The following is a 26047-nucleotide window of genomic DNA, read 5'->3' on the forward strand; positions in this document are numbered from 1 at the left end:
TACAACCTACTGCTTCAGAGAACGTGTCCCAGACAGCTTGGAGTCAGGAACCTAACTGATGGAAGCAGCCCCAAGCCCCTGCCAGGGCTCATGAACGTACCTGGCCGCCCGGACCTCCACAGTGCCCTTGAGCTTCTCCTCGCTGTCGTTCTCGAAGTACATCAGCTTGGCCTGGCGGAGGACGAACCAGCGCTTCTTCCAGTTTCTCCTGGACAGGGTGGAGGAGCCGCCACCCTTCTTGTGCAGCCAGCCTTGCTTGAGGGCCTCCTGCTTGGAGCGGAACCACAGGAACGTCTCGTCCTTGAGAACGCACCAGCGGCGCTTCCAGGAGTTCATGAGGCCACCTGTCTCCCCGGGGTTGTGGGGCCGGGGGAGGGGGGGGAGGAATTTAAGGAAAGTTGGATGTTAAGATCAGTAGGTCTTAGGGTTCAGCCCACCCTTAACTTTGCACCAAATGTCCTGCCTTCAGACATGCCCCCAGCGACGGATCATAGCACTGCAGGGTCATGTTCAGGGGGCAGGAGGCGGGGACCACTCTGGCTTGGTTGAATTACATCCGAACCCTTCCTGGGACCTCCTGGGTGGTCCTTCGGTTAAGACACTGCACTTCCGCTGCACAGGGGCACAAGTTCGGTGCCTGGTCAGGGAACTAACATGCTGCACGCCATGAGATGTGGCCAAAAAAAAATATAATTTGTTCTTATTTCCAAGAAGTTCCTACTCACTTAGCTTAGACATCTTGGTGAGGAGCTTAACACCAAAGCTACAGAGGGACTGATATTCTAACCCTGGAGTGAGGCTGGATCATGGGGGTTGGGGCAGAGAGTAGGGGGAGAACCAGTTCCATACTTATGGATCGTATTTCTGTCCAGACACCCCAGGGAGGGGAAATTAGTTTAAAACTGTGTCCAAGTTAACACTTTCCTTCTTAGTCAATGTGAGGAGCAATATCTATAAGAGATTCCAGAGTTCACAAATGAACTCCAACTTACATAGGAAAATAACACGTCCCTTTTCTCAATAAACATCTTTACAGAGAAAAGGTTCATTATCTGAAAATGGTTTATATGTACAAGCTATAAAACTGAGACTATGAAACAAAGTAAGACTCCAAACTGTGGTAGCATCGTGAGCATGAGAATTTAGCTGTAATTTCTTTCGTGGAAATAAATCTGGTTGAAGGAAACTAGACCAGGATATACAGATATTATCGTTTACAACATAAAAAAAATACTTCTAATAGTCTTCCAGCAGGATAATTTTATTATTCTTAGATGCCCCAAGACACTTGAGTGACATTTTGCCACCATCAGTCAAGAATCTGTTTTAACAAATCCACCAAAGAATATCGCATCTACTTCAGTAACTGTAAAATGTCCATAAGTTATCTCTTTGATCCACCAGTAACACAAATAAAGAGTATCTAAATGTGGATACTGAAAATGAATATAGAGGAAATGCTTTCCTCTTACAGATTAGAAATATATTTAAAACAGACATTCTCGGATTAATTTTTTTCAATGGGCGCTCAGTGACTACAGGTCTCAATGTCACAGTGGAACAAGAGAAGCAAAGACAACACTGGTTTGTGTGTGCGTTGCGGAGCACACTTGTATCGCTGACTTGTACAGATGACAACCCTGTCTCGTTTCTACAGAACGTCCTGCTCACCTAGCTGAGAAGCCTTTGTGATCATGCCAAGCACCGGAGCTGTTTCCTAACAAACAGCAAACTTGCCAGGGACTCCCAGAAGAAAACTTTTTTCCTTCTTGATTTGTGGCTTTAATCTAAGTTTCTTAAAATAAGCCAGGAGGAAACTGTAGTACAAAGTTATCCCATTATCTTATCGTCTTTGAACGATAAGGGTTATTCACAGTGGTTTCAAAGACACAGATTACAACAGTCATCACTACCAGTCACTCTGTTGTGCTTCCTTAATTGATGGGACTCACGCCCAGCCCTCCCTCCCCCATTCCGGGGGCTCCCTTCATATTTCATCTAGAGAATCTGATCAGTGTTCTTAGTTTCCTGACTGTAAACATCTTTAGGAGGTTATTAGGCTGGTGCAAACTGATTTACACTCACAAAATATAATCTGCTGGTTAGATTTGCCTTATCACTCATTTCTTTGAAACTTTTGGTCACAACTTAAGGCCTTATTAAACATCAAACGACAACATATTGGAGATTAAATGGTGATGCAGTTACACAATAATTTGTTTTATTAAGAGATGAGTTTGCCAAAAGTTCACTTGCTTACCTTCTTGAGCTTTAAACGCTTTAATGTTGGGATCTGAGTGCTCTGAATGTATATTTACTTTTTCATAATCTTATTTGTTTTAATTAAGACAACTATATAATAAATGAATGCCATATATTACAATTAAGAGTGATTTACAGGGAGTTTTTAAGCTAACTTAGAGAACTAGATTAATTAGGGGGTGAGGAAAATATAAGAATAATAAAAAGTTTATCTTTATTCTGGGAAATGCATGAGAAAATCTTAAAATGCTGTGATTAGATACTTATTATATTATTAGACTCTGCTTTGTGATGACATGTTTTTCTTCATCCAATGAACACTCGATTCTTTGGTTAGAATTCCTCAACCTTTTTCATCCCAACACAACTACAAGAATTTCTATCAATTAGTACCTTTCACCAATAGGAAGATCTCCCCTAAAACAAACCTGGAGGGGTTTCCATGAGCCCTTTGAAGCTGAGAACAGCAGAAATTTGACAAGTTAAGTGACTGATGTTACCAGCTACACAGATATCAAAGAAAGAAAGTGAAGTAGCAAAAAAGAAACCAACTTAAAAGGAAAAAAACCCACAAACACACAGAAAAAGTATTAAGGAGAACAAGAGAGATATGAGAAAAGAAAAATATACCAACAGAAAAGAAAAGCAAAGGCAAAGCACAGAATGGTCAGAGAACTTAAACCATCTGGGAAGGGCGGGTCTTGTTATCTCCACCTGACCCACAAGACTTGGCCTCTCCCCTCATCCAGTCGAGGGTGGAGAGAGAAACCAGACAATCCCCTCTTTTGATGACCTGCATAAAACTGGTTTCTCGTGATCCCTCTCACTGATTTGGAAGTCAAGGTCGAGAACAGGAATAAGCCACAGGGACAAGGTCCTGATTAAGCACTTTTCCAGAAGGAGGGTGCTTCAAGGTCCCCAAGCATTAAGGTCCAGTTCGATACATTCCAAGTTCCATGGCAATGAGAAATTACAATTACAATTCTCATCACGAGCAAGGGACAGACAGTAGGTGTCACAGGCAGTTCAAGACAGGGGCGGCCCGCTCTCAGATCTTTCCTTTTCTGTCTATAAGACATCCCTCCGGGGTCTCTAAGACTCCTGCGGGAGGGACAAATGCAGCTTTATCAATGTAGTGGGTCGTACCAACCACAGCGGCAGCACACAAGTGTGTCTGTACATGCGTAAAAGAGAGAGAGAGAGGAAAAGATGTAGGGATGGTGAAAGGGAGGGAGGAAGAGAGCACAAATATGAGACATGGAGGGCTGCCCTGGGGGCTCAGATGGTAAGGAATCTGCCTGCAATGCAGGAGACCCGGGTTCAGCCTCTGGGTTGGGAAGATCCCCTGGAGGAGGGAAATGGCAACCCACTCCAGTATTCTTGCCTGGAGAATCCCATGGACAGAGGAGCCTGGTGGGCTACAGCCCATGGAGTCATAAAGAGTCGGACGCGACTGAGTGACTGACACACACAGGAGACATGGAGGGAACAGAGAGAGATGAACTGAAAACGGTGACGGCGGCTGCAGACCCTTCGTCCTAACGCAGTCTGATCGGGTCACCAATGTCACACCACCATGGCGTCCCCTCCAGCCACCTGTCAGGGCCTAACACCAGGGAAGGGGGATGCGGGGCAGTTTTCCCGGCCGCCCTTCCATCAGCCTCAGCTTCCCATCGCTTCAGCCCCTCACCCAGGCTCCAGGGCAGCTGCAGGTCATACCTTTCATGTAGAGGAAACTGTGGAAATAAGGCAATGTGACACAGCTGTACACAGAGTCCCGCCGGTACGAAAGCTCGTCGTCCGTATCAAACCGAGAATCGAAGTCCTCTTCACTGTCTTCAAACTGAACCAGGGGAGAGAGAGAGAGAGAGAGAGAGCCAGCAGTGAGCCCAAAGGACAGAAAACAATCACCGCAAATGCCCAGCACAGATCAACACTGAGAAAAATAAAAGTAACTGACAAAGAAGCCACAGGCTGATTTGTCACAATACAATGGAGTGTGGTCATCAAAAGAATTCAGAATTACGAAATACTGACTGCTGGTGGTGGAGGGTGGTCGGTGGACTTGAGATAGGGCACACAAGACATGGTTTGATCCCAAGACTCTGTATTCGAAGTACAACACTACTGCTTAAACATATAATTTTAATCAAACCACTCAAGAGTTAATCTCCTCTAGGTTACTGTGCTAAATCTATCTTCAAGCCTTAGAAAAGTCCAGAGAGTATTTAACACATGGTCAACGAAAAGAAAGAAAAAAAAAGTAAACTACAAATAAATCCAGAAGCTAGAAAGGGCCTGCTGAAGCCTGCAAAGTTTCCTCCCTCACAATGAGAACAATACTCAACATCCGGCAGGGAGCCTGAAGCTACTGTCAGGAGCGATCTCTGAAAGGTCCCTGGTGAGCCTCATTAGAGCTTAGGGCGGGCCTTATTTCCCAACCTCCTGCAAAGCCAGGACAGACACTGGCCAAATTCTCCACCGAGCATGCCAGTTTTCTTAGACTGTGGGGAAAATGCAGTTCTCTGGGTTTTGTGTTGAAGCTCCAACAGGCACCAACAGTTCCATTTTCTCATCCGATTGCTTCTGGCAAGAGAGAGCGGTTTCAGACCAGCTCTAAGAGCCTGCCTTTGGCCCATCCTGTTGGGGGATGTCTTTATCCCAGGGAGGGTGCAGCAGGGACGTGGATGACAGACCAGTTCCACCCCAATGAGGGCCGGCGGGGGGCGGGGGGCGGGAGGTGGGTGGCACCAGGCCAGCGGGTACTCACCGAGGACTGGGCACCCTCCGAGCTGAACCGGTAGGCCCCCGAGCTGTTATAGGTGCCCACGGAGCATCGGTAGTCTGGAGACCACTGGCTGCTGCAGGAGTTGGAGAAGGTCACGCTGCTGCCGGAGGTGATGGCCCCGTCCTCGTAGTCGTCCTGATCGTAATCATAGTCGCCCTCCGGGGCGGGCAGGGCCCCCGGGGTCTGCGGCAGGCAGTAGGTGGGCTCGCCCGCGGAGGAGTCGTGCTCCGAGGGGGCCAGCAGCACGGTGCTGTCGGCGCTGGGGCTGGTGGGCGCCACCGTGTCGTTCATGTAGGGGTCCTCCTCCGAGGACTCGTCGCTGGTCCGGATGCCACTGGTGCGCTGGTCCGAATGGCCGTGCTCGCTGGGGTTGGGCGAGTCCTTGAACGCATCGTCATCGGCCTCGAAGCCCTCGTCCACCTCCTCCTCCTCCTCCGGGTAGGGCTGGCTGAAGTTGAAGCTGGGTTTCTCCGCCCCGGCGCCCGGCTCGCCCGCGCACTCGCTCCCCACCAGCAGCGAGCGCTCGATGTTGCGGACGCACTCGTCGATCTCGTCGAAGTTGAGCGACTCCAGGAACTCCTGCGCGGCGCGGCAGGCCTCGTCCTCCAGCCTCCGCAGCTCCTCGTCCCGCAGCTGCTGCAGCTTCTGCAGGGACGCCTCGGTCAGGGACAGCTCCTGCCGCTCCTTCATGCGCTGCAGGTCCTCGATCTCCTTCTCCAGCCGCAGGATCTCCTCCACCTGCTTGTTCTCCTTCTGCTTCTCCAGCTCCCGGCTCAGCTCTGCCGCCCTCTGACTCTCCTGCTGCAAGGCTTCCAGTTCCCGCTGCTTCCGGGCTGCTTCCTCCTGGATCCCAGAGGAAGGAAGAGGTCAGGAAGTGACTCTGCAGAGATGGGGGCAGCGGCCCTCCCAGCGTGATGAGATATGGCCCGCTGTGGGCTGAACTGCACCCTTCCCCCCCCCAAGTTGCCATGTGAAGCTCTAACCCCCAGTTCAGTCGCTCAGTCGCCTCTGACTCTTTTTGCGACCCCATGGACTGCAGCACACCAGGCCTCCCTGTCCATCACCAACTCCCGGAGTTTACCCAAACATGTCCATTGAATCAGTGATGCCATCCAACCATCTCATCCTCTGCAGTCTAACCCCCAGGACCCTTGGAATATGCCTGGATATGGGGACAGGACCTTAAGGAAGTGATAAAGTTACGGTGAGGCCCCGAGGTAGGGCTCTAAGCCAATCTGACTGATGTCCTTATAAGAGGGGACACACACACACAGGAATGCCAAGGAACGCATGTATGAAGCATGCATACGGGTGTAAGACCATGTAAAGGACACACCATGAACCTACAGAGAGAAGCTTCAGAAAAAACCAACCCTTGCAGACTCCTTGATCCTGGGTTTGTAGCCTCCATAACTATGACACAGTCGATTTCTTTTGTTTAATTACCCCCGGGCTGTGGCATTATATATTATAGCAGACTGAGCAAATTAGTACAGTGGTGCTACCGGTTTAGAGCTAGCATGCTTTGTGATTTGCACAAAAATCTTAAGACATTCACACATTTTTACCCGAAGGTAATGGGTTACAAATGGCAACAAAAACATCTCTTCTAAAATCCTTCTTCCTGTGTCTTTACTTTAGTTTTGAATCCTTCTACCTATATCATTATTTTAGCTTCTAATCCCTGAGGCAAAGTGTCAGTGAAAGTGTTAGTCACTCAGTTGAGTTGACTTTTTGTGACCCCATGGACTCTAGCCCGACAGGCTCCTCTGTCCATGGAATTCTCCAGGCAAGAATACTGGAGTGGGTTGCCATTTCCAAAGTGTCAGCAGTGGGAAGGTAACAGACAAAATGCCATGTTGTCATGGCGTTTTTCACCTGTTGGGCGCGGAGCTCTGCTTCTCTTCGTTCTCTCTCTCTTTCTCTAAAATCAGTCAAGAAAAAAAGACAGTGAAAATAAATGAAAGCAATAAAAGATTTCTGAGAACCACTTTTCAGAAAGCCAAGGTTTTTTCCCCAAGATTATCTTTTAAAAAACAAGTCACAACACTAAGCTTCTGGCGCATTCTGCCGATGCACAAGTTACAAATGCTTGCTCAGCAGTTGAGGGGCATGCTTTAGTAGCATGCTTAAAAAGTCAATAAAAATCCACATAAAACAAATATTCAAATGGTTTCCAGAGGAACATAGATTACTGTGATCCCATCTCCCAGTTTTCCACATTGCTGCATCTGTGCCAACTCTATTCACATAGACATCTCAAAATGAGCACTAACTGGGCTTCCATGGTGGTCCAGTGGTTAAGAATCTGCCTGCCAATGCCGGGGACTTGGGTTCGATCCCCGGTCCAGGAAGATTCCACATGGCGCAGAGCAACTAAGCCTTTGCGCCGTAACTACTAAAGCCTGCGAGCCTAGGGCTGTGCCCCACAGCAAGAGAAGTCAGAAGCCCACGTGGTGAAGAGTAACCCTGCTTGCTGCAACTTGAGAAAGCCTGAAGGTGGCAATGAAGACCCAGCTCAGCAATAAATAAATCTTAAAAAAAAACCTAGCAATAATTAAGTGAACGATCCCTCCCAAACCCTAAACTCACAGTTAACGGCTACAAGAATGGCATCTACCATTACTAGGAGCGAAGAGTGAACTTTTTAACAAAAGATTTGCTAAAGACGACTTCAAAGGTATTAAGGGTGAATGGGGTGTCTTCCTTTGGCAATACAGACAGTTATTCTTTGAATGAATAAAAATATACACGAAACTGGGTCTTCAGTGGTGCCAAGGAATTTTATCTGACCCACCAAGAGGTACTGTTCCAATAGCAGGTTCAGCAGCATGCTCTGGGAATTACAGCCTCAAGCCTGGATCCAGAGCATAAAAACTCCAAAGGTGTCCTGTCTGTTTCATGCAAATAAGAAAAGTCCATACCTTTCCTCCTCCTCCCGTTTCCTCTTTTCTTCCTCTTCCCGTTTCCTCTTTTCCTCCTCTGCCCGTTTCTCCGCCAGCAGCTGTCTGTAAATTCTTCTGGCAATCTGACCTCGGAGTTGCTTCTGGAAAACCACAGCTGCTTTTTTCAGGTGCAAAAATCTCCTCCTCAGGAGGAAGGCCCTGTAGTTCTTCTGTATGATCACGACACAGTCAAGGACCTTCTTGTATTGCTTTCTGGAAAACGAGAACGAAAACAGCACAACAGCATCGCTGAGGACGGAATGAGGCCACGAGCTCTTCACAGGAGTTTATGTTAATGTTACACGACAAGAGAGCAGGACCTCATTTGGGGCTGATCCACTCATTACTGGGACTCATTACAGGGAGCCAACGAGCAGGCCCTTGTGGGCAAAACAGAAGAAAAACCAAAGAATAATAACAGAACTCAAGCAAGAAGCCTATCATCACGTTGGCTAAATAAACACATCGCTCCTAATGACTGACTTTGCAAAGTCCTGGCAGGAAGTGAGGCCGTAAACAGAACTAAGGGATGTGATACATTCTGCTGTTCTTAGGAGCAAAAAGGAAAAGGATTCACCACAGCAGGATAGCTTTGTGTTTGAGAAAATCTAACGTATGATGATGAGATGATGAGCAGGCCCGCTGGTCCACGGATGCACCAGACAGTACCTGCCTCATTGGGCAAACCCGGGAGAGGGGGCCACTGTGGACCCCATGGGTTGACACCAAAGTAAACAGGTGAGCTGTCTGTGGCTTCAGGATACAGCCCCGAGGAACTAGGGAAACTATTTAAATATCTCGCCTGGTCCACCCCAGTGATGCCACTGCTCTGAGAAATCACGAGCCCCTGTTCCCACTTCCTGCCCAGGTCAAGCTAACTGGCATCACCAATCAGGAGCTCTGCCCTGACCCTCCCCTTAGCCTGGTCCTGATAAGAAACCATCCGGGTCTATTTTAAATGAAAGCATATAATACCAGCACCACGGGGTGAAACATACTAGACACACGCCCTCCCCTCTGCACACGTCTTACCTCGCCAAGTAGCCCAACACGTGGGCCCGGATGACCATGGCCGCCCGCATCACCTCCTCTTCCCGTCGCTTCTCCAGTTTCTGCTCCAAGGATTCACGAAGGAAGACCTGCCCAGGAGGGAGCGGTATGTCAGAACCGCAGGATGTGGCTGGTACAGGGAAGGCCTCTCTGAGCCAGAGATCTCTTTGGGGGGGCGGGGGGTGGGGGGTAAGGTTTTTTTTCCTCTCTCCGATTTTTGCTCCAAACACAAAGAGCAATGCTGCCCAGCAGAGGGAATCTCAAATTCCTAGTGGGGAAAGGATTTTTTTTTTTAATATCCCATCTATCAGAGACACAGACTTTTGTAAAATGTAGTAAAAAATATATTACCAGAAAGAAAAAAAAAAAGGATATTTAACATAAAAGTCCTACTTCTTTGGTTATTATTAGTTCAACAGGCATAAGATGACTGTGAAATTGCCACCAAAGTTTATAAACACTTATCTCACTGTAGTTCAGGGACCAGCACTAGTCTACACTAAGCAACAAGAAATACGAAAAGACTCCCTGACGAAAGAAAGAAACGGATGGGGAAAATAACCACAACACTTGTAAGACGTTATTTGTCATCACGTGGGAAGTCTCTCTTTATGCTGTCAAGTGATTACAATCCAGCATCTTGGCCTCAAAAATAATGCACATAAAAAATTGTCCTTTAAGAGTGTAATTCTGTAAACTGTTTGAAATGAGCTCTGAATCACTGATGCTACACCGCAGTTCAGCCACCATAAGACAATCAGAATCAGGACTAAACAGATGGTAGCTATCTGCTGGCCTGTTTCTGGCTATGGACACTTCAATACTAAGCTTGTCATTTACATAAAACAAGTGTGTCTGGTAACTGGCATTTGTATCAGAATCCCTAATATTTGAAAAGGTATGAAAATAAAAGACCCTCCCCTCAATCATGGCAGGGATTCCCTGTTGGCTCAGACAGTGAAGAGTCCACTGACAATGCAGAACACCTAGGTTCCATCCCTAAGTTGGGAAGATCCCCTGGAGAAGGGAATGGCTACCCACTCCAGTATTCTTGCCTGGAGAATCCCATGGACAAAGGAGCCTGGCAGGCTGCAGTCCATGGGGTCACAAAGAGTTGGATAGGACTGAGCCACTAACACTTTCACTTTTCAATCATGGGAGCTTTTCATTTTGTAGTTTTCAATGGGATGCACACCTAAGAAGTTTTGAATTATTACCTAAAAAAACTAATGCCAAATACTGATCTGGGGTTAAACGACACACCCCCCCATCCATGATTTCTTGACTTATGCTCCTTTGACTCATTCTGGCCTACGACGATGCATCATGTCCCCTGATGGCACATTTTTTCCAGACTCTCTGCTCTATTTCTTCCAAGACATTTGAGCAAAAAAGCAAATAAAGAATTCTACCACCATGTGACTCACAGAAACCTTACCTACTCCTGATGTGGATTTCTGAGCATTTGTAAAACTCTCCCACAATACCTCTCCCAAAAAGTCTTTTCATACAATGCTCTTCCTACAATTGCAAGTAATATGCTCCACTGATGCATAAAGAGACTGCAAGGTTAGTTAAAAAAAAAAAAAAAAAAGAAAAAAGTAAAAAGCAGAAGCTACAAGCATAAATGTTTGATAATGATAAAAAGTTTCCAGAAATATGAATCTCTACCAAAACCATGGGTCAACAGCAGTTTTCACCAAGACTGGACTTCAAAGAAATATTTAAACTTCTCTTTGAGATGACTCTACATTAAGGAGCTTACTCAAATGTTTTTGCTCTGGTCAGTGTTTAAAAGAAAATGTAATAAAGTCTTTTTTTTTTTTTTTTTTAAACATTCTCCATTTACCTTTTTTTCTTTTGGCTGAGCTATGTGGCATGGCATTCCAGATCTTAGTTCCCCAACCAGGCATCAAACCTGCACCCCTTATAGTGGACGTGAAGCTGTAACTGCTGGACTCCCATGGAATTACTAAAGTTAAATCTTGATGACGAGTGATGATGGTGGCGGTGACATAATAAAACAAAAGTGTTAATTCCAAGGAGCCATATATTTATCACATGAACAAACAGGAAGCTTTCTGAAGGAAAAAGATGCTTGCTTCTTAGAAGGAAAACTATGACAAACCTAGACAGCGTATTAAAAAGCAAAGACATTAAAAAAAAGAAAGCAAAGACATCACCTTGCTGACAAAGGTCCATATAGTCAAAGCTCTGGTGCCTCCCGTAGTCAAGGAGGATGTGAGAAAGAAAGAAAGTGAGAGTCACTCAGTCGTGTCTGACTGCTGGCAACCCCATGGACTACACAGTCCATGGAATTCTCCAGGCCAGAATACTGGAGTGGGTAGCCTATCCCTCCTCCAGTGGATCTTACCGATCCAGGAACAGAACTAGAGTCTCCTGCATTGCAGGCAGATTCTTTACCAAATGAGCTATCAGGGAACCCCAGGAATGTGACGGTTGGATCATAAAGAAGGCTGATCACCAAAGAATTGATGCTTTTGAACTGTGGTGCTGGAGAACACTCCCAAGATTCCCTTGAACTGCAAGGAGAGTAAAGCAGTCAATCCTAAAGGAAATCAATCCTAATACTCATTGGAAGGACTGATTCTGAAGCTGAAGCTCCAATACTTCGGCCACCTAATGCAAAGAGCCAACTCACTGGAAAAGACTCTGATGCCGGGAAAGACTGAAGGCAGGAGGAGAAGGCAGCAGAGGATGAGATGGTAACATCACTGACCATGGGCATGAACTTGGGGAAACTCTGGGAGATGGTGAGGAACAGGGAGGTCTGGAATGCGGCACTCCATGGGGTTAAGAGAGTCGGACATGACTTAGTGACTGAACAACATGAAGGGAAAAGTGCTTCACACCGAATCAGAAGTCTAAAGACTCTCTTGATTGGATCAGAATCAGAGAAATACCTGTTTTAGTTTCATGCCTATCAAAGAGAGCTCTCTGCTCTGCCCATTAGACTTACATCCACATCTTTATCTAGATCCTCTTTCCATGATGGAAAATGGAGTAAAATGCTTGAGAGACCTGACTTGGCTTCACTAAGAACATTTACCCTGAATTTACGCAGTGACACATGGGAATTGACGCCAGTTCTTCCAGCCCAGGGTGTCTTTTGCCACGTCACCATGTTCCCAGGACACAGCCAAGATAAAGTCAGCAGGATCCAGCTGCTGTGAGTGGAGGTCCTTGTCGGGAATCATCAAACGGCTTAGGAAAGGTCAACACCCACTCAGGGGGCTGCTCGGCCAACCTTGACTCACTACCCAATATGAACATTTTCCTGTGGCTCTTTTTTAAAAAAAATCCTTTCTTTAGATAGCTTAAGAGCCTATGGATTATTCTAGGAAAATGTCTTTTTAGAACACCTCTTGCAGACTTTATTGCCACAGAAGAAGTAAGGTCTGAAAGTGTAGTCCAGGTGACCGGAAAAGTGAAACTTGCTGGAGTCACAGGGCAGAGGGAAAAGTCGAAGCCAGGGAAAAAAAGAGGGGAGCAGCTGTCCACCTCTGCCCCCCTAAACTCAGCTTCTTAGCAGGGACACACATCACATCTCCTGCTTGGGCTGCTCCAGGGGCTCAGCCAGCCTCCTGTCTTCTTTAGGGGTGCTTCCCCAGCAGAGATGAATCCTTGCCTTCCAACAACTAGATGTGTTTTTAAGCCTGTGAATTCAGACCTGGTGCCATGTTTAATTTTCTGACTACAGTGCTGCCCACAGTACCCTCCATCGTGTAAGTGTCAACAGAAACTTTTTATCCAGAAGATCTGGATGTTCCTTAGTGGTTTACAGGCTTAAATGCAAAGACCTCTGGCAGCAGCACAGACAAAAACACTGCTAGCATATAATTAAGTCTAAAGTTGGTCAAGGTCAAAGCTATTTAGCGGATAAAATTCAAATGCTCTCATGTTTACATTTACTTCCTAATATTTACATGAAATGATAAGCTTCCATTCTACTGCCAATGTGTCACCAGTTAAAATTTAACTCCCCTTTAAAGACTTCCTTTCCTTGAACACTTTTCTGATCGTTTCAATTCACAGTGAGCTCTCTCCTGGAGCTATGTCCTCATTCCTTAAAGAGATCACACTATAATTTATTAGTTGTATTGGAAAAAACCCTGATGCTGGGAAAGATTGAGGGCAGGGGACGACATGGTTGGATGGCATCATCAACTCAACGGACATGAGTTTGAATAAACTCTGGGAGGTAGTGAAGGACAGGGAAGCCTGGAATGCTGCAGTCCGTGGGGTCTCAAAGAGTCAGACACGACTGAGCAACTGAACAACAATAATAATGGGGTGACATCTCCCAGCAAATAAGTAAACCAGGGCAATGCTTTTCTGTCTCTATATCCCTGTGCAACACCCAGTTCTAAGCTGTGCTGGGGCCTGACTTCCATTTGTAAACGAAATTGGATTGGTTTTTCGGTGCTCAGGGCTCAGAAAAGTGACTGCTATTGGCTCGGTAAAGTCAGTGATCTTGGATATTATTCCACCATACAAGGAAGGGAGATAGGAGGAAGGTATAATATAGAGAATGTAATATATTATAGAGAATGTAAGATCCCAGGGGATCTTCCTGACCCAGGGATTGAAGCTGGGTCTCCTGCATTGCAGGCAGATTCTTTACCAACTGAGCTATGAGGGAAGCCATGACAGAGGAGGGGGCTTAATCCAATTTTGGGGTGAGTTTTGATGCAGGGTGAGATGAAGGATGTCAGAAAGGATTCCCAGAGAAAGACAAATGCCATGTGATACCACTTACATGTGGAATCTAAAATATGTCACAGATCAATGGATCTACAAAACAGAAACAGACTCACAGACATAGAGAATAGACTGGGGGTTGTCAAGGGGGAGCAGGGTGGGAGAGGGGTAGATTGGGAGTTTGGGATTAACAGATGCAAACTATTATAGGACGGATAAACAACAAGGTCCCACTGTATAGCACAGGGAACTATATTCAATATCTTGTGATAAACCATAATGGAAAAGAATACGGAGAAGCATGTATATATGCATATAACTGAGCCACTTTGCTGTACAGCAGAATTAACACAACACTGTAAATCAACTATACTTCAATTTAAAAAAGAAAATTAAAAAAAAGGATTCCCATCAGTCTGCATCCAAGCAGACTTGAAGGAGAGGGGAGAGGTCCCGGCAGAGAGACCTATGAACCTGCGAGGACACACCCCCCAAGGGTCACCAAACGCCCCAACGAGTTACACCCCTGCTTAATCCGACCAGGGTGGGTGGAACCTGTGACTTTCTTCTAGGACGTGGCAGAGGTGAAGGGGTATCACTCTTGTGCGTGTGTTACATTATATATAAGACTTTGTGACCCATTGGGAAATGAGTGGTCTAGCCTCAACAAACCAAAATCAATAAAACTGCAGCACGCTGCTTCTGCTGGCCCTGAAGAAGTGGGTGGGCCCAGGGTGAGAACACCAGTGGGTGATTTCCTGAGCGACTGAGCATGTAACAATCTTGTGTCATTCCCTGACTGTGTGTGAGTGTTTTCGGCACTTAGCTGACACTGAGCTCCTACTATGCGCGCTGTGTAGTACACAGTGTATGTGCACTGCATGGGGTAAGAAATGGTGAGAAGCTCTAGAAGCTGAGAGTAATTTCAGGGCAAGCAGCCTGCAGGAAAAGAGAGACCTGGGAAAGACTGAGGGCAGGAGGAGAAGGGGACGACAGAGGGTGAGATGGTCGGATGGCATCCCTGACTCAATGCACATGAGTTTGAGCAAGCTCTGGGAGATAGTAAAAGACAGGGAAGCCTGGTGGGCTACAGTCCATGGAGTCGCAAAGAATCAGACACAACTGAGTGACTGAACAACAACAAGAGTCCCACAACCACAAAGAACTCAATTCTAGAGCCACATGAGCTGGGAAGAGGACCACAAGATCGGGAAGGGAATGCAGCCCTGGCTGACAGGCTGAGACCCAGAGAGAGGACCAGCTACGCTATGCCTGGACCCCTGACCCACAGATACTATGAGATCACTGACTTGTGCTGTGAAAGCTGTTAAGTTTGTGCCTGATTGTTACACGGCAATAGGTAACTAACACAATACCTCTGCATGCTACCTCTATTGGATGCGCGTATACTAAGTCACCGCCAACTGATGCCTAAATACTTGTCATTAATTTCACATCAGTGTTAACAGACTGAATGTCTAGCACCCCTTTGCCCCCAGTTCATATGCTGCAGCCCTAACTGCCAGTGTGATGGTATTTGAAAATCAGGCCTTTAGGAAGTAATTTCATTTAGGAGGGTGAGGTCCGATGATGGAAAGAAGGAAGACAGACCAGAAGTCACTCTCCACCATCTGAGGACATAATAAGAAGGCAGCTGACTGTAAATAAAGAAGGAGCCCTTTGCTAGAACCTGACCATGTAGGCACCCTGATTACAGAATTCCAGCCTCCAGAACAGTGTGAAATAAATGTGTGTGTTTAAGCCATTGTTATGGTATTTTATCAGAGCAACTCTAAGATGAAGATAGTCAAACTGCAAGATATCTGTCTCTTTCCCCTTCTTCCTCTCTTATTTTAATACAAAGAAACTCCTAAAAAACATAATCTGAGCAGCAACTTTAAAATACTTCTCTGCTGCTTGCAGGGTCAGAGGATGAGGTTGGAGGAATATTTCTAACTCTGAGGACATCCATACACTCAAAGGCCAAGCCCCAGTTGCCTGCATTTCTGCCTCTCCTGTGTGATAAGACACTGGAGGTGGGAGGGGAGATAAGGTTGGAAGATCAAATGCAGGTTTTGGCCATTTCTGATACTGGGAATAAAGGTCACGCTGCCAATTTTACGGCTAATTTTTGCAACTGAGGCCAGACTGCTCGCCACTTAGCTAAGGAGTAAAGGCCTCCTGCATGTGTAAAGAATAGATTTCACCTTGGCTTTCAGGACTGGACTTTGGGCAACCTACACAATTTCAGACGACTTGCTGGTCTCCCACACAACAGCTCCTGTGGTGCAGAGCGAACGCGCAGCGTTATGACAATGCAAAGTTAGAGGGTCTGGGGCCTCACTTCTTAGATGCTGGAGGCTACCCAGCTCTTCGCTGGCACTGAGCTGCCTATCAGCCAACATCTGTTGACTGAATGAATGAAAACATACACAGGACCTGATGCTTCAATGGCTCCCCAAGAACAGAGTCCCCAAAGAGTCAAGGACTTCAAATAAAAGGTTAATGGTAGAAGGACAAAGAGTGTTGGCCAGCGTGATACCATGATACCATCTTCCTAATGCTGAAAAACAATTGGTTAGCAGTCATCACAGGACACTGAACTCAAACATCTCTCCGGGGGGTACCGGGCCAGCCGTTCACTCTCTGAAATCTTACCTTCGTCTTCCCCAGCTGCCACTCACTGTTGGAGGCGTCATAGAGCTGCAGCAGGGCCGTGCACTTGCCCCTGACGTCCTCAGGCAGCGCCACGTTCCTCATCAGCAGCTTATACCTGCAACGTGAGAACGCCCAGCGTCACCTCGGGCTACAACCCTTTCCCCAGTCTCTCTGAAAAGGAGGAGGGTCTCTGCAGCTCCATCTTGCCTTTTGTAAAAGTCCTGGAAGGGCCTCCGGACGGCATAGCCAGCTTTCCGGATCCTGACCGTCTCCAGCATCCCCGAGTACCGCAGCTGGTTGACCACGACTGCCTGGTCAAACTGGTCCGGCATCTAAAATGTGCCAAGAGGTGAGAAGATGAGGTTGTTAACAAGACCACCCACACCATGGTTGCACTCACATACACTTTGGGCCCACACAAATACATAGAAGAGAAAATGAACTCATTCCGTGTACCTACAGACTTGTCATAATAGCCAGCACTATCAACCCTGCCCCATCCTTAGCCCACCTACTCTTTGTTCCTGGACTTTTTGGGAATCAAGTCCCAGATAGCACACCCTCTCATTTGTAAACATATCAGTATCATTTTTATTTTTACTTCTTTTTTTTTTTACCACACTATGTGGCATGCAGGATCTTAGTTCCCCAAACAAGGATCGAATCCGTGCCCCTCCAGTGGAATCATGGAGTCCTAACAACTGGACCATCAGGGAAGTCCCCCCGTCAGTATCATTTTTAAATAGAACTAAAACCCTACTATGAGTCTTCCCTGTAGCTCAGATGGGAAAGAATCTGCCTGCAGTGCAGAGACCAGGGTTCGATCCCTGGGTCAGGAAGATCCCCTGGAGAAGGAAATGGCTACCCACTCCAGCATTCTTGCCTGGAAAATTCCCTGGACAGAGGAGCCTGGAGGGCCACAGTCCATGGGGCTGCAAACAGTCGAACATGTCTAAGTAACTAACCATTTGATCACTTTTCATCACAATACTATTATATTTAAAAGATATCAATAATTCCTTGATATTAATATCCAGGTTCAAATTTCTGATTATTTTACGAATATCATAACCAGACCACCATTTTTAATTCTATGTTTTCCAAAGAAGCTACAGTGTCAGACATTTATCATTTTGTTTTTAATACTTCAATTTCCAGGCATTTTTTAGCTGAAGAATGCTGTGAAGTGACCCAGAGAGGACTGGGGGAGGAGCTAGGGCCTGGAGAGGAAAAGGAGAGATTGCAAGTGGAGAAAAGAAACAAAAATTCTCAACTTCTAGTCAAACACCCTGTTTATCATGATCCATACTTTGATCACTAAATATATTAATCCCAGAACATACAAATGAAAGACAGAGGAAATGAAACCAAGACTTAACATTCTGAACCGTGTTCTCAGATCTGCTCAGTTGCCAAAAAAACTGGCACTGCTGACAGGACAATGGTCTTTCAGGGAAAAGCCCAAAAGTAGGCCATTTCCCATTCACAGCTTTTTGAGCAGTGATTTGTTTTTTAATCCAGACACCCCATTTCCTTTAATTAACTTATATTTTGTTATCTTACAGAACTGTGTATAAGATGACCGAAAAATAGTGCCATAAGGCCCAGAGATGTCAAAAAGTGCAAAGACATAAAGTGGCTTAAATTTGTGAGCTTTAAAAACACAGCACAAAATCAGGCTGAAAGGCACATTATCCTCTTTGCTTTCCAAATTAGCAAAACACAAATCTGAAGAATGCTCTGCAAATCTTTGCAGTGTTTGATGGAAAAGTTGCTGTCCCATGCAGCAGAATGACTTCTCTCATATTTAATTTCTCCTAAAACACTGTAGTCAAACTGTCTCTACTTGGCAATATTCCACTCGAATCTAGCCAATAAACTAGGGCAACTACCCAAAGAATTGTGGCTCACTGATTTCTAGTCTTAATTATTTCAAATATTCTTAGACAAGAAAGAATAGAATAAAAGCATGAAAAAAATAGCCTTGGTTACTCCTCTGCTTAATCTTTGGATTAAAAAAATGGAGAGGTGCAACAGTCCTGAAAGTATGTGGTTAAAATTTCTTAGATTTATTTGGGATATAATCTGAATCCACAATGACCACCAGAGAGCTAATTAAAACAAACACTGAATAAGACATCAGGCTTAGTTAACTGTTAAATTTATAGTCAGAGAAACCTACAAATTTCATGTTTAATCATTTGATGCTTCAAGACTTGTCCAATTTAAGAAAAAACTCTCTAAACTTTCACCATTCCCGACCCATACTGTTTTTCCCTTGCTCCTTTTCTTCCGATCTCTACTTAACAAAGTCCATACAATTCCTTAGTTTGGTACTAGTTATTAAAACTCTGAAAAATACTACTAAACGGACACCCCTATCCATAAAGTCCAGCTGCACTTACCATCTTCCAGTCCTTCCGAGGAACATTCCACATTCAGTTTCGCTCTCAGGCCAAAATTCATATGGAAAACAACTGCCACACTGACCTTTTCGCCACAGCTAAAGACACTGAACAATAATGAACACCATTCCTGTGCTTTAAAAAGTGCTCGGTCGCCATGACAACCCCTTCCATTCTCGGGCTAATTAGTGTGGTGTGGTTGTAGGGTTTCATAGAGCCCAGGGAGGGGAGGGTGGGAGGCAGCCACCAGGAGTGGCCACTCTTTCCAGGCTCCCATTGTGACTGTGCTTCTGCCCCTTCATAGAAATTTAACCAGGGGAAGGCGGATCTCTGGGCAGATTGTCACCCTGGGCAACCCACAGGGCCATCACGAGGGGAGTAGACCTGTATTTCCATTGGTGGGTCTCTTTTGAGTTTTAACTTCCTTTTCTTTCTGGTTCAAAGATGACACAGCTGGAGGAGGGGGGGTGGGGGACAAGTCACAGCTCAAAGGCATGTGTCCTTTTAAAACTTCCCTCATGGCCTCCAGTCCACACCAGTAACTAGTTGTCCAGAATTGGAGGGCCCCTCTTCCAAGACTGCCTGCAGCGTTCTAACTGGGAAGTTTTGCTGGCCAACAGTTAAGGAGGATTTGGGAAATAACAGCCAAGAACTAGGGTAATTAAAGTCCCAGGAGATCCATTTACCAAATATTAAATGAATAAACACCTACTATGCGTCAAGGTTTTGTGATCCATGCTTGGGAAGAAAACATAAAGATAGGTGCTAGGTTCTTTTTTTGTCTTAAACCAACAACCCTCACCAGAGTAGTGCATTCATTATAACTGATGAACCCACAGGATATATCCTAATCACCCTGAGCCCACATCTGACATCAGGGTTCACTCTTCAGTGTTTACATTCTGTGAGTGCTGATGAGTGTGTAATGACATGTGTCCATCATCAGAGCCTCACACACAGTGGTTTTGCTGCCCAAGAAATCCTGTGCTTCATCTATTCACCTCTACCTCTCCCCAACCCCTGGCAACTACTCATATTTTTGCTGTCTCCAGAGTTATTTTTTTTTTTTAAGAGCAGCTTTAGGTTCACAGCATAATTGAGAGGAAAGTAGAATCCCTTATACCTTCTGCCCTTCATTTGCATAGCCTCACGGGCTGATTCTGTCTCCCATGACCCTGGAATTGAGGAGGGTAACAGGTATGCTAGACATTACTGCTTATACAGTAGATAGCCTAATATCAAACTACATCTGTCCATCTGACAGATGAATGGATAAAGAAGTTGTGGTACATATACACCATGGACTATTACTCACCCATAAAAGGCAAGGCACGTGACAGTTCTAATAAGGTAAATGCCTATTATACAGAGCGAAATAAGTTAGAAAGAGAAAGACAAATATCATACATTAACACACATATATGGAATCTATAAAGATGGTACTTAAAAAAAAAAGAAAGATGGTACTGATGAAGCTATCTGCAGGGCAGCAACGGAGATGCAGACATAGAGAACAGACTTTTGGACACAGAGGGGGAAGGAGAGGATGGGATAAATTGAGAGAGTAGCATTGGAACATACACATTACCATATGCAAAATTAGACAGCCAGTGGGAATTTGTTGCATGACACAGCGATGTCAAATCTGGTGCTCTGTGACAACCTAGAAGGGTGGGAAGGGGTGGGAGGTTCGAGAGAGAGGGGACATACATATACCTATGGCTGATTCATGTTGATACATGGCAGAAACCAACACAATATTGTAAAGCAACTGTCCTTCAATTAAAAGTGAATTTAAAAACACATTGAAAATTAAAATCGTGTTCCTTGGGAATATGGAAGAAAGAAAAGTACCGAGATGGTACAGGTGGCAGGTGAGTTTGAATTAAGATCCCACAAGTCAGAGTCTGGACTCTCGCATCTACAGCTCAGTGCTGGGGGGACGGGACATTCTACACAGAGAGCTCAGCTCACACCAAAAAGGCGGAGAGGGAACCTGCGCTGACAGCGGACACGGCACTCAAGTCGGAAGCCACTGCTTCCAGAATCAGGGGCCACCCGCCCGGTCAGACCTGGGCTGTAGATGGACCTCCCCTCCCTCCTCCATTGGCAGTGACAAAACTGGAAACCAGACCAGAGGAATGGCTGGATATACACTGATATCATGCCCATCACGAAATGTTATGTGCCCATTAAAAAATAAGCCCAAATTAAAAATGCTCCTGTAGGGACTTTCCTGGAGATCCCAGTGGTTAGGACTCGTGCTTTCATTGATGAGGGCATGGGTTCAATCCCTGATCAGGAGCTATGATCCCACAAGCCAAGTGGTGTGGTAAAAATAAATTTAAAAAAAATTAACAAATTAAATAAGCAATAAATATTAGATACAAATAGTATATAAAATGATTAAATAACATATAAATGGGCTTCCCTGTTGGCTCAGCTGGTAAAGAATCCGCCTGCAGTACAGGAGACCTGGGTTCGATCCCTGCTTTCGGAAGATCCCCTGGAGACGGGAAAGGCTACCCACTCCAGTATTCTGGCCTAGAGAATTCCATAGACTATACAGTTCATGGGGTCGCAAAGAGTCAGACATGACTGAGCGACTTTCACGTCACATAGAAATAAATACTAAATGTATTTTTAAATACCCCAGTTAACTCTCAAGCCTTTTGTAAGGTGAGAAAAACAAGATGCAGAGAAGTATGAATGAGAATCTCATTACTATAAAACAAACAGTGGTCCCATCAAACATGACACCTGCTCTACATATGCACGTGTGTGTGAATATATGCATCTAGATACATGATGTGCAGAAAAGGATAGGAGGAGACATGCCAGGCTGTTATGGAGTGGGGGGCACTATTATGGGTGGTGGGAAGAAGAGACAGCTAAGAAAAAAGGGGGGAAATCAGATGGCACTAAAAGAAGGAAATAATCACATACATACCACATGAGAAATTTCTATTTGGCTGTATATCTTTGAAGACACTTAAAAATTTTTTTTACAAAGTAAAAGAAAAAATCAGGTACAGAATGGATTCTAGAGGTCCTTCATGGAATAAGGTGGAAATGGGGGCAGAGAAGCAGGGAGACCAGGGGAGAAGCTGCTGGAAGGGAACTTTAAAGTGGCAGCAACCCAAATGTCCATCAACTGACGAGCAGATGAAAACGTGCTTCATATCCATGACATGCAATATTATCAGCCATAAACATGAAGCGCTACCTGCTACAACATGGATGAGCCTTGAGAACACTACACTAAGAAAGAAGCCAGGCATATAAAAGGCCACATGTTCCATGATTCCATTCATGTGAAATGTCCCGGACAGGAAATCTACAGGGGCAGGAAGGACAGTGGTGGCTGCTCAGGGCTGAAGAGACAGAGGGGCTGCAGCTGACAGGTCAGAGGACTTCTTTTTAAGCTAATGAAATGTTTTAAGTATCGGGGGTGAGGGTTGCACAGATCTGTGAATATGTGAAAAACGACTGAACTGTATGCTCTAAAGGAGTCATTGTATGCTAAGTGATTTACAGCTTAATAAAGCTTAGAAAAAAGGTATTGTAAAAGCCAGACTGACACAGAAGCATTTAAAATGGACAAAAAGAGATGGATGCAAGACAAAAATTTGCATTCTGGAGACAGGACTAAATACATTTAGCTTCAGGTAATTTAATTCTACAAAACAAAACAAAAAATAGAACTTTTCCCCTTACAATCTGAAAAAATAAGATTTCATAATGCCTCAATAAAACAAGTGATGGATAACAGAGCATGCTAAGCCCTCCACAAAAATCAATTATGGTAAAGGCAAGATTTGGTAGCTAAATGTTTACATAAAGGGCAACAGAAGTGATGGCAGACAGGGACACGGGACAGGAAAGGTGTTTTACAACAAAAAAAGAAAAATGGATCTATGTGCTAATGAATAAGATTACCCTGAATACTACCTGAAAGTGAAAGTGAAGTCGCTTAGTTGTGTCCGACTCTTTGCGACCCCGTGGACTGTAGCCCACCAGGCTCTTCCATCCATGGGATTCTCCAGGCAAGAATACTGGAGTGGGTTGCCATTTCCTTCTCCAGGGGATCTTCTCGACCCAGGGATTGAACCCAGGTCTCCTGCATTGCAGGCAGATGCTTTAACCTATGAGCCACCTAGCTTTCTATAATTCCAAAAATATTGCAGAGAGACAGTAAGAAGTATGATATTGGGACTTGGAAATAGTCACATAGTAAGGGGATGCTCAATCTGTGCTTATTTAATTAAAGAAAATAGCAGTTAATTATCTGTGGACCCTTGAAGTTCTAATGCTTTTCAGTGTCTGAGACCTCACGGATCTGAGATGTCCTAGATTTGAAACCAAGGAGCCCTGAGAAGGGCCCAGGGAGAGGGGGTGGGAATGCAGTCTGCCACACAGAGGCAGGTGTGTGTGAGAATCTGTCTGGGACCAGCCAGGACTGCAGGCGGAAGGCATTCCCTCTCCTCTGATGGGACAAGTCACACACACAGAGACCCAGACACACAGACACACACACTCTGATGAAGCACTACATAGACAGAAACCCATTTGGGGGTGGTGGGGAAATCCAGTCCTCCTGCTAAGGTGAGACCCTCTCCAGGCCTTGGGGTCTCTTGGAGAGAAGACCCCCGAGGGGAGAGAACAAGCTGGACAAGGACGTGGGGCTGGCGCAGAACCAGCTCTTACGTCACTCTGCTGTCATCCACTGTCACGTAACATCACTTAACATGGATCTATTTGTTAAAAATTTGCTATGAGGGGAGAAAACTATTCTCTCTCTAAGAAATGCTATGTTTTATCTGACCATACACTCATAAATTGATGACTATCATAACTCACTGTGATTTACTTATGTACACTGTGCCAAAGAGGAATTAGGCAAGATAAAATAAACAGAAAATAAACACAGTGATCAAAAGGGAACAAACAGTAGAAAATGCATCACATTCGCCTCTTTGGCTGACAGGAAGCTCTAACTTAAATTTACTTCTCAACAGTAACTTTTGTTAACCAGGCATTTTATTTTGCCTTAATTTTTGGATCAGGCTTCACAGATGTGAATCAACAGATTATCAGTTTCTTTAAGGAAGCTGTGCTATTTTTACAATCTAAAATAAGAACCATAAAAACATAATCTTAAAAACATTAATAATTTTTAAAAAGAATTCTATTATTCTACCTTTAAAGAACTACTGATGATTATATACATAGAATTTCAAATGGTTTCTTGGCAGCCCTGCAGGAATCAAGTTCTCTTATTTGATACGCAGAAGATTCCCACAGCTATCCTTCAATTCATACAGCACCTGAATGCAGAAATCCGATGGGGTGGGTGTGATGAGTAATATTATTCCATTTTGCGGATGAGGAAACTGGAAGTGAGTAAGGCCAAAAGACTTGTTCAAACTAGTTTTAATATTTGCTTAAATCACACAAAGTTCAAAGTGCTCTGCATTCCTGAAAACTCGTATGTGAATCAAACCTGATTCAAACCACTTTTTCCAACTGATATTTTACAAAATTGGAGGCATATTGGATACTATTCTCAAAGGAGTGAGCTGGAAACTTCTCTAGGGAAAAGATTACAGTGAAATCTAGGCAGAAAAATGTGCCCTGTACTGCAGCATTTCCAGAAACTCTGGGTCTTCCGGGCACATGGAGATAGTATCTAAAAATATTAACACTGAGGCGGGGGCCTTAGAAACAACCTGTCAGGTACTGACATGATGTAAACTCGGGTGATAAAAAAAAATCACAATTCTAAGGGCCGTGACAATGTAAAGCAGAAATTGTTTCACTGCACTGTGAGTTCAGTCAAATATCTAAATATGGAAATAACGAGTGAACAGAGGAAACCTTTTGGAAAATCTAATAGCAAATTCTGAGCAAATCCATCTTTGGTAACTGTTAACACAGACAATGAAAGGCTGATAACACATTTCATTGCATCTCAGCCTCAGAGAAACGACAGAATTTAAACGTTCTTTGACCCACTGGTGGTTGCAACTTCTGCCTCTCCGTCCTCCTCCTTGGGTACCACCTGCCAAGGACAGGTGCCAGAGAAGAGCAGACACACAAGAGACACTCACCGAGCCCCGTCCCATGGAATGAGCCTGCCTGGGACAACACATTTAGTGATGACTGCTTTTGCTTTCATAACAAACGCAACTTCATAATTCAAGCAGGTGCTTCTGAACACAGGTTACAATTTATCTCCAGAATGAGTCCTTTTCTCCCTTTTTAAAGGAGATGCTTAATTTATTCGAAGTCTAAAAACTAACCACTTGATAGGATCACAATGTCTTAGAGACGAGGTGAAAGTAAACATTACTATTTTCATCAATCAAAAGTATTTATTAAGAATCTTCCATAGACTAAGGGCTTCCCTGGTGGCTCAGACGGTAAAGCGTCTGCCTGGAATGCGGGAGACCCGGGTTCGATCCCTGGGTCGGGAAGATCCCCTGGAGAAGGGAATGGCAACCCACTCCAGTACTCTTGCCTGGAAAACCCCATGGATGGAGGAGCCTGGTAGGCTACAGCCTATGTGGTCGCAAAGAGTCGGACATGACTGAGCGACTTCACTTTCACTTTTCCATAGACTGAAAAACCACAAGCTCTGGGATGCACCAGAGCAAATCCAGTCCCAGCTTTGACCCAACAAATGCAGGCTTTCTTTGGTTCCAATCTGCTTGGAATGCAACATGGTGGTGAACCCTGGGGCTGGCACTGTGAGTCCTCAGAACACAGAGCAACCAGACGTGGGATCTGAATGTGTCATAATGTCCTACTTTAGTAGCCTAATAAATGTGTTTTTAACTTCATATTCCAGGGACGTCCCTGGTGGTCCAGTGGTTAAGAATATACCTGTCAATGCAGGGGACTCAGGTTTGATCCCTGGTCCAGGAAGATCCCACATGTTGCTGGGCAACTAAGCCCGTGTGCCACAGCGACTGAGCCTGGGCTCTAGGGCCCAAGAGCTGCAACTACTGAAGCCTGCGAGCAGCAGTGAAGACCCAGAGCAGCCAAAAATAAATTAATTAATTTAAAAAAACTTTATATTCTCTGAAGACTTACCCCCAGTGCAACACTGGTAGGTTGTTTCTGAAACTGAGTGGTGTAACATTCTAAAACTAATGAAAATTAAGTTCTATTTTTTTATTGTGTTTTTTAATAGCTTCTGATTTGCTTCCTCGATG

General features: G+C 45.0%; 1 protein-coding gene across 1 annotated transcript in view; it reads right to left on the minus strand.

The window, feature by feature from the left end:
* MYO10 (myosin X) overlaps positions 1–26047 on the minus strand; it is a 258106-nt gene that overhangs the window by 29206 nt on the left and 202853 nt on the right. The window contains exons 20-27 of the mRNA XM_065905787.1: positions 16633–16757; positions 16426–16540; positions 9028–9134; positions 7975–8208; positions 6929–6974; positions 5033–5893; positions 3982–4105; positions 101–344 (exon numbers count right to left, since the gene is read on the minus strand). Coding sequence (XP_065761859.1) covers positions 101–344; positions 3982–4105; positions 5033–5893; positions 6929–6974; positions 7975–8208; positions 9028–9134; positions 16426–16540; positions 16633–16757 — 1856 coding nt within the window. The remainder of the gene's footprint in view (positions 1–100; positions 345–3981; positions 4106–5032; positions 5894–6928; positions 6975–7974; positions 8209–9027; positions 9135–16425; positions 16541–16632; positions 16758–26047) is intronic.

The sequence above is a fragment of the Muntiacus reevesi genome, chromosome 14 (assembly GCF_963930625.1).
Source record: "Muntiacus reevesi chromosome 14, mMunRee1.1, whole genome shotgun sequence".
Taxonomy (NCBI): Eukaryota; Metazoa; Chordata; class Mammalia; order Artiodactyla; family Cervidae; genus Muntiacus; species Muntiacus reevesi.